General features: G+C 40.8%; 1 protein-coding gene across 1 annotated transcript; it reads left to right on the forward strand.

Moving 5' to 3' along the window:
* Window positions 1-274: 274 nt before the first annotated feature.
* On the forward strand, window positions 275-6523 carry GPR84 (G protein-coupled receptor 84). Its single transcript, XM_081934846.1, has 2 exons — window positions 275-478; window positions 4777-6523. Exon 2 carries the CDS (start codon window positions 4852-4854, stop codon window positions 6001-6003), a length of 1152 nt encoding a protein of 383 aa, XP_081790972.1. The 5' UTR covers window positions 275-478; window positions 4777-4851; the 3' UTR covers window positions 6004-6523.
* Window positions 6524-9607: the final 3084 nt, after the last annotated feature.

Raw genomic sequence — 9607 nt, forward strand, 5'->3', positions numbered from 1 at the left:
TACCCTCCCTTCAGTTTTCATATACTTTCTGCTCAGAAAGTATAACATCCTACATAAGTCAACAAGTTTCTTTGATGGCCTCATGAGCAAAATTGGTTGGGCTGAAGCAGCACTTTCGTTTTTCTCTTGCCTCTCTCCTTCTCCATCCCAGGCAAGTTAGGTTTAATGTTTAATCTTTATTGAGGCTCGTTTAAAACTCACGCTAATTGCAGAGGGCGAGTCTGGAGGCATTCCTGAAGACCAGGGCCAGGCCTGGGCAAATTCTCTAAGACTATATCAGTCTAACAAACAGGCATTCAAGGGTGTCACAAGAGGAAGTTACTTCAGGGAGTTTGGAAACCTGGGAGTTTTCTTCCCTAATTCAAGCCTGGGAGGAACCTTTATAAATATGGGTGTCAAAAAATAAAAAGGTGGAGATTGTGGGAGCCACAGACGCTGAACGTTTGCCTGGAGTCGTCATCTGGTTCTTGTGTTTTCAGTAAGTCATTCTTGTTTACTTCATATAAGGAAAGTTATATTCAAGAGAAAACTAAAATGAGAAAGTATCGGTGTGCCTCACATTTTGTGAATTTATTTGCTGCTATCTATGCCTCCTGGACATAGAATTCTGAAGTTCTGTGGGAAGATATTGCATGTATCAGCCTCAGCTCTGGAATATATCATGACAGCTTAAAGTGTGACCTGTTGCCAGTTCAGACTTATTTTCTTGCTGTGAAACTTTTGATTGTTGATTTTGGGGGGGGGATCAATATGTTCTTAAAACATAGGAACTGGGTGAAACAGGTTGGAGATTTAGGGTGTAGTAAGGCAATTTTAGAAGGATGTGGTGGCTCGCTGGCTAAAATGCTGAGCTTGTCGATCAGAAAGGTCGGCAATTCAGCAGTTTGAATCCCTAGCAACACGAAACCAAGTGAGCTCCCGTTACTTGTCCCAGCTTCTGCCAACCTCGCAGTTCAAAAGCATGTAAAAATCCAAGTAGAAAGATAGGGACCACCTTTGGTGGGAAGGTAGCAGCGTTCCGTGTGCCTTTGGGATTTAGTCATGCCAGCCACATGGCCACGGAGATGTCTTCGGACAGCACTGGCTCTTCAGCTTTGTAACGGAGATGAGCACCCGCCCCTAGAGTCGGGAATGACTAGCACATATGTGCGAGGGGAACCTTTACCTTTAAGGCATAATTATAAATCTTAATGATGGCTTCCCATGATTGTAAAATAATGTTGTTAGGGATAAACACCATTTTGTATTAGAAAAGAAATTGTTAAAGTAAAATTATAACATGAATAACCATAACTGTCATTTTAAAGGGGTGGGGAGAGCAGAAAGGGATTCCATAGTGAACAGCTTCCATTCAGCCATGCCTGTATCATTCTCCAAATTCTTGCTGGTTCTGTTTACTCCTAACCTCATTACATGCCACCCTCACAACCAGTTGAAGGTAAATGGGCACACGGTTCCTTACATTGCCCAATATTGTGTAAATGAGGGAATTCCAGCAAGTATATTGCAAGCTGCAGTTCTTTGTTCACATCAAGATTGGCATCCGCTCAACAATGTACATATAGATTTGCCAACAATTGATCAGGCAGACACCTGAAGCCGAAGCTTGCAGAAGACAATTCATCTATTTACTTCCTGTTGAAATATGCTGGAGGACATTGAATTCAATGGTCAAAGAAAAAAGTAGAAAAAGCCTCAACTGACCAAAAAAAAAAAAAAACACCATACATTTTCATAAGGGGTGGGGAGATAACAGAAGTACTCAGGGATCCTTCAGGATTACAGATTGGTTTCTTTGTCACGCACAAGAACTCAGAAATAGTCTATAGCAGGGATGGTGAACCTTTTCGGCACCAAGCTACAATGTGCTTGTATGCGTGCATTAGGGGTGGGTTCCTGCTAGTTCTAAATTCTTCTATAGAAGAGGTTCCACAAATCTACTGTGCCGTTTAGAACCGGTTCCAGCTCCCTCCCCCCACCCATCCGCACATCATCAAGATGAAGTGTGACAGGAGGAATTCTGGGAGTTGAAGTCCACAAGTCTTAAAGCTGTCAACTTTGTATACCCCTGGGGCTTTTTTTTTCTAAAGGGTTAGGGGTGCAAGGGTCTTGCAACTTGACAGCTTTAAGACTTGCGTGCTTCAAATGCCAGAGTTTCTGAGCCAACATTTTGGTTGCTAAGCAAGAGCGTTGTTAAGTGAGTTTCACCACATTTTACAAGTTGGCCACGCCCACCCAGTCACATGACTGCCAAGCCACTCCCACCCAGTCGCATGGCCGGCAAGCCACTCCCACAAAGCAGGCTACATCTACAGAAGAGGTTCTAAAAAGTTTTGAAACCCACCACTGGCGTGCATGCTGGAGCACCGGAAACCAAAAGACCAGCGGGCTGGTGCATGTGTGCCTGTTTTTTTGCCGTTCTTCAGGCTGTTTTTCGGGCCTTTTTTGGGCTGTTTTCTAGTGCTCCAACACCCGTGAAGACCAGCTGAAAACCAAAAAAGCAGCTGGCAATGGCATGCGTGCCCATAGAGAGGGCTCTGCGTGCCACCTCTGGCACATGTGCCATAGGTTTGCCATCACAGGTCTATAGTGATAGATCTTATCCCCCTTAGACTTGGCCATGGGGGAAAGTTCTGGCTGTTAAATAGAAGGGGCAGGATGTATAGGACATACTGTATAGTTCAGCAATCTGGAGAACATAAACTTGATGGCAGACCAGCTGAAAGTGTGGGGTTGGCTCGATAACTTCCATCTGATTCCCAAAGAGCTCTTGACAGAAAATAGGTTGAAAAAAGGACTTTTGGACTACTGGTGTAAGGGCAATGCAGTATCTTTCTCCCTCCCAATTTGGGGGGAGAGGGAAAACAATTTTCATGGAGCACTATCCAGGCTACTCCACAATAGGAGATGGAAATGGCCAGGTAGATTAATGCTCTTCAATCAAGAAAGTAAAACTAATAATTATTCATTCACTGGCAATTTGGATAGTTCAGGTTTTTCTCAAACACCCCCTTTCTTAGGGTGTTTAATTCGATGGACAAAGAGAAAAGGAGAAAAATCCATAAGTAACAAGAGAGTGACGAGAAAGTATGACAGGAAAGGAAAGAAGGAAATGGAAATGGAAAGGGGAAGGGGAAAAGAAGGGAAGGGAAAGGAAAGGGGAAAGGAAAGGAGGAAAGGAAAGAAGGAAAGGAAAGGAAAGAAGGAAGGGAAGGGAAGGGAAGGGAAGGGAAGGGAAAGGAACAGAAAGGTGTGGGAGTCTTAAATGAACATTTTGTCACCAGAGCTCTATAGTATAAAAGGATCCTGTTTGTCAAAAGGATTGAGATTTTGTTGGCAATCAAATTAATAGAATTGTATAGAAAGACTATCCCAATTAGGCACAATAAGAAGAAATGGGTTAAAACTTTTATCTCTATTCCCTGAAAGGAATTAGGTTGTAAATACGTGTGTGCATGTGCATAAAATAAAATAAGTACTGTAGTAGAGCTAATCATGGCAATTGTGGAAGGCTAGCTGAATATTTGTTGTTTGTTGATTGCCAACATTTTCCAATCTTCTTTTGATCATGATATTGGAATTTCCAAAGGAGATTGGAACCCTTTCTCTCTAGGCACTGTAAAGAAACATAGCAAACCCTGCCTCTGATGTTTCCCAGGATTTCATGATATAACAATAACTTCACAATACAGTATATATTTAAACTGAATGGACTTGACCACCCTCTCTAATGGAGGACTTTCTTCTAAAAAATAAGTTGTGCAACCTTTGTGAAAACTTCCCTGGGTAAACAAGCCATTTGGTTGATAGTGGCTCAGAGATAGTGATCCGGATCTATCTATCTATCTATCTATCTATCATCTATCTATCTATCTATCTATCTATCTATCTATCTATCATCTATCTATCATCTATCTATCTATCTATCTATCTATCATCTATCTATCTATCTATCTATCTATCTATCTATCTATCTATCTATCATCTATCTATCTATTTATCATCTCTAGTTATCTATCATCTATCTATCTATCTATCTATCTATCTATAATCTCGTTATCTATCTATCTATCTATCTATCTATCTATCTATCTATCTATCTATAATCTCTAGTTATCTATCTATCTATCTATCTATCTATCTATCTATCTATCTATCTATAATCTCTAGTTATCTATCATCTATCTATCTATCTATCTATCTATCTATCTATCTATCTATCTATCTATCTATCTATCTATCTATCTATAATCTCTAGTTATCTATCATCTATCTATCTATCTATCTATCTTCTATAATCTCTAGTTATCTATCTATCTATCATCTATCTATCTATCTATCTATCTATCTATCTATCTATCTATCTATCGTCTATATCTAGTTATCTATCTATCCCTATATCTATAACCTATTCCAAGTGTACACCAGTTGAGGATTTTATTTATAAAATTTTCAAAATGGAATTTTATAAACAGAGTAAACCACATATGATCATCAGAGATATATTGTTTGTGAATGGATGGTTGGCTCTCAGTTACCGAGGCTAAGACCCATCTTTAGAATTCTATCTTCCAATGCATTTACCCTTTGAAAATAGTTTTTATGCTATTGGTTTTAATGATGGCCTCTGCCAAACAATCCTTTGAATTGATTGCATATTTAATTTTATACACGGTGTATATTATATATTGAATGACAATCCTTATGCCTGCGCTGACATCTCTGTTAATCAGAATTTACTCTGGATTAATTCCGTCCATCTCTCTTTTCTTCTAGAACCAATACTGCTGCGGTTACTTCCAAGCTTTCACCCAGAGGGAGGCCGCCTAGTTGGGACCACTTCCTGCCAAGATGGAAAATCTTGCTGACAACTTCTCCTGCTATGACCCATCCCTTGTTGGTTACCGCTACATGTCAGTGAGTTGGGGCATTGTGGTCATAATAGTGGGCACAGTGGGCAATGTGTTAACTCTGTTGGCCTATGCTCTTGACACCAAACTGCAGACACGCTTCAACGTTCTCATTGTCAACTTGACTTTGGCCGACATCCTGTATTGCGCCTTTCTGCAGCCCTTTTCCGTGGACTCCTACCTGAATCTCTACTGGAGGGCGGGAGCTGATTTTTGCCGCGTCTTTGGGATGTTGCTGTTTGTCTCCAACTCGGTCTCCATCTTGACACTCTGTCTCATAGCAGTGAGCCGCTACCTCCTCATTGCCAATACGGCTCTTTTTGACCGTATCTTCACCCGTCTGGGAGTGATACTAATTTCCCTGGGGACTTGGGTCGCTGGAATTGCCAGTTTTGCCCCCCTGTGGAATGTTTATGTCTTGGTACCCAAAGTCTGTACCTGCAGCTTCCATCGCATCCGTGGGAGGCCCTACACCACCATCCTCCTGGTCTTTTACTTTGTGGTGGGCCTGAGCTGTGTTGGCATCTTTTATTTCCTCATCCATCGCAAAGTCAAGAAAGCTGGCCAGGCCTTAGATCAATACAAACTGAAGAAGGCCAGCTTGAAGGGAACTCATGTAGCTGGAACCAGCTCAGCTATACCAGGACAGTACCAGGAACTGGACAGTGGAGTGGACAGCGCACCTGCTTCACAGCATTCCTGTGAGGGTCTGTCCTCTGAGCCCACATCCAAGACCAGCATTCCCCCAAGTTTGGACAGCAGCACAGCTCCTTCTGTGGCCCAGCCTGTGGTCCCATCAAAGAAAGCGACCCCCTGCAAACCCAAGGATACCAACACCGAATTCCAGCGAGTGACCCGCATGTGCTTTGTGGTTTTTCTTTTCTTTGTCCTTTGCTACATGCCATTTTTGCTCATCAACATCTCAGATGCCAAAAACCGGGCTCCAATTCTCCTGCACGTGATTGCTGCCAATCTGACATGGCTGAACAGTTGTATCAACCCTATACTTTATGCAGCTATGAACCGGCAGTTCCGTGACGCCTACAAAGGAGTGATGTACAATATTGGCAAGAAAATCCACTGGTGCCGCTAACCTGTTGGGAGCTGCACACCCCTTCTCCTCATGGCTAAGTTCTCTGATCTCAATTTGTCCTCCAGGAATGGACAGGAAATTGCCTACACTTTCACTGAGGACCAAATTCCCAGAGTTTTAACTTCTGTTCTTATTATTATTGTATTTTATATCCCATCTTCCGTGGAAGCCAATGGGGGCACTTTGTAAATCAAACAGAATTGACTGACTGAGCCTCAATCTGAGTGGTTGAAAACTGTAGAAACTCTACTTTGGATCTGCATCTAAGAGGGGAAAAAACTGGCCAGGTTCACATTAATACTACAAATGTTGCCCTTCGTAAAGGATTGTTTGGTGGGGCAACCTGCTCTCTCTGTGCAATAGGCATGGATTGTCTGTACACCAGTTGCATGTGTGCATGGTACATATTTTTGTATTATTATGCATTATTTCTGTTTTGTGTTTCATTGCCAAAAACCCTTCACTTCTTGAACTCCTCCCCAAATTACAATCTCCTGTCTGCTCCCAGATCAAGTAAAAACTCTTTGTCCTTGTTTTCACCATACCTGGCTAGGTTTTGTATTTGACCCTTAGTAATAGTAAAAGTTGCTGTCAGGTTTTCATGCAAACGTTTTTCCAGGTCTATCTGGAAAGACCTTGGATTTTCTATCTGGGAAGATCTTGGATCTTCTACTTTGAAAACATATTTATAGCTTACAATAGAGAGGAAATATATTCTCTCTATTCTAAGTCATATTTAAGGCTTAGCCCATATCTCTTCAGTCTTACATTGTATCTAGATCTTTCAGTTGTGGTTAGTTACGAAGTCATATCCGACCCATTGCGACCCCATGGACAACATTCCCCCAGTCCTTTCTATCCTCTATCATCTTCTAGAGCCCATTTAAGCTCACACCTACTGCTTCAGTGACTCCATCCAGCCACCTCATTCTCTGCCGTCCCCTTCTTCTTTTGCCCTCATTCTTTCCCAGTATTAGGTTCTTCTCCAGTGAGTCCTTCCTTCTCATTAGGTGGCCAAAGTATTTGTCAGAATTTGTTGCAAAATTTAAATCCATAAAGCACACACAGATATGATTCAGCTGGATTAACTTCTTTATATACATATGAATAGATGTATAAATGTACAATACCAACAGGTAGTTCTTCCAAATAAACACAAGGCAGGAGAGTTACAGGCAAACGCAAGCAGTCAGTTTCATTTCAGCAGACAAGCCCAGACAATCTGCTAGTTTACTTCTCACAGCAGTCGACTGCTTAAGTTTCTGTTTCAATTCTTTGCACAGACTCAGATCTGTTTAAGCTCCCATTGGCTGACTTAGTTGCTATGCCTATTCATTGGCTGACCTTGTTCCCATGTCTCTCCCAGTCATGAATATTTTAACAGTATTTGAGTTTCATCTTCAGGATCTGGACTTCTAAAGAGCAGTCAGGGTTGATCTCCTCTAGGACTGATTGGTTTGATTGCCTTGCAGTCCAAGGAATTCGGCAAGAGTCTTCTCCAGCACCATAATTCAAAGATTCATAGATCTTTCAGTTACACTCAGCCAAATCTCCCACCCTCAGGTCTCCAAGGTCTTCCTATTCCTCAGATGAAGCTATTCTGCCCCTTTTGCTTTCTTTCATCTAGCTGTCCTTCAGTAATCAGTAAAACTATGAAGGATAGATCCAGTTATTATTTGGATGAGAAACCATCCAAAAATTATCAAGGCTGCCAAAAAGAGTTGGAAACTAAAGAAATCCTTTAAAAAGACAAACCACTTCTATATTGCTGCCAAGAAGATGCCATAGGTCTATGCAGTCATCAAAAATGAAGCTCAACTGGAGAAAGATTTTCTCTCCCTTTAGATCTCTCATCCAAACTCACAAATCTTTGAGACCATTCATTTATTGGCTATCCCTAATAAATAATCTAGTGTTTCTCTCAGTATTTTCCCCTAGCCCTCATCATAGCTATCTCTTTTATGATGGATTGTGGATTATAATTCCTTGAATGTAGGTGGGGTGCTAAAGGATCACAACATATAAAAGGGGCTTTGTAATATCTATGTACTACTAAAATTGTTGTATTTATCTGTTTGTCTGTTTGTACACTCAAAACAGCGCTTATACTGAAACGATGCATAAATATATCTGGGACCCATTACTCCTATGAAATTGAAATTTCCACAATGGCCAGACTAGTTTTATTTGCAAAATTGAGGCCTCTGCAGCATCCCAGCAGTCATATGATCATGATTTCCAACACTCACTGTCAGCTTCCCATAAGCAAAGTCAGTGGGGAAGTCTGCAAGAAGTTGGAAATTGCTCCTGCTCCTCCCCCTCCCTCCCCATGGTCGTTCTGTTTATCTCTTTAAGTAAAGAAATGTTGACTTATTTTTGAAGTTCATTTGCCAATTATTTTTCCATTTATGATATATATTCAATCAATCAGAATATAGCTGGAAGGGACCTTGGAGGACTTCTAGTCCACCCTCCATCACTGCCCTATACCATTTCAGATAAGTGATTGTCCAGTCCCTTCTTTAAAAATCCGGGTGATGAAGCACCCACAATTCTGAAGGCAAAGCTGTTCCACTGGTTGATTGTCCTCACTATTAGGAAGTTTATCCTTAATTCCAGGTTGCTTCTCCCCTTGATTAGTTTGCATCCATTGTTTCTTGTCCTGCTCTTTGGTTCTTTTGTGGAAGCCTCTCAAATACTGGAATACTGCTACCATATAAATACTGCTATATGCTACTCTTCTTAGCATGGGATTGTCCAACACTGAGGTTAAAATATATATATGGTCAGCCTACAATTTAATGTTAATTCTAGTTGCATCAGGCTGCTCTACCTTTCTCTCAAAGGATAACCCAATGGATGATGGGGTTGTCTAATAATATGTATCTAAAAATAGTCTTTTGGTTGTGCTGCTTATGTCAGAAAAGATCAAAATTGACTAAGCCAATAAACATTTCAGTAAAAGAATGGGTAGATGCAAATATCTGGTACCCAGTTTTTGTGGCGTTGTTACAGTAGATGAAGAAATTAAAAGACATTCAAAAAGTCTACTTAGAGTAGCAACACCTACTGAAAGATGAAAGAATTTCTATTTATTTTTTTAATCTAAAGAAAGAGGAGCTAATGACTAATATACAAAAGACGAGACAATGTTTTACAATGTACCTCATCTATTAGTACAGCAATGTATGTATATAATGTATAATAATTAAACATGCTCAAAATGTTTCACTAAGGCTGCCCAGTCAAAAGGATTTATTTTTTATTTATTTATTTCATCAAACATGGATTAGATAACAGATATAAGTATAAACATGATTATGGATACATGAAATGGATACAAATAAATGGGGACAGTAGGACAGGGATGGTAGGCACGCTAGTGCAATAATGCACGCACCCCTTACAGACTTCTTAGGAATGGGGAGAGGTCAACAGTAGACAATCTAAGGTTAAAGTTTTGGTGGTTTGGGGAAAAAACTAGGTAGTGCATTCCAGGCATTGACCACTCTGTTGCTGAAGTCGTATTTTCTGCAGTCGAGTTTGGAGCGGTTTACCTTACGTTTGTATCTATTGTGTGCTCGTGTATTGCTGTGGTTGAAGC

This window comes from Natrix helvetica (genome assembly GCF_964273705.1).
Source record: "Natrix helvetica genome assembly, chromosome: 1".
Classification (NCBI taxonomy): Eukaryota; Metazoa; Chordata; class Lepidosauria; order Squamata; family Natricidae; genus Natrix; species Natrix helvetica.

Coding starts and splice junctions, on each gene's coding strand:
- GPR84 (XM_081934846.1), top strand. CDS start 4,852: ATGGAAAATCTTGCTGACAACTTCTCCTGCTATGACCCATCCCTTGTT.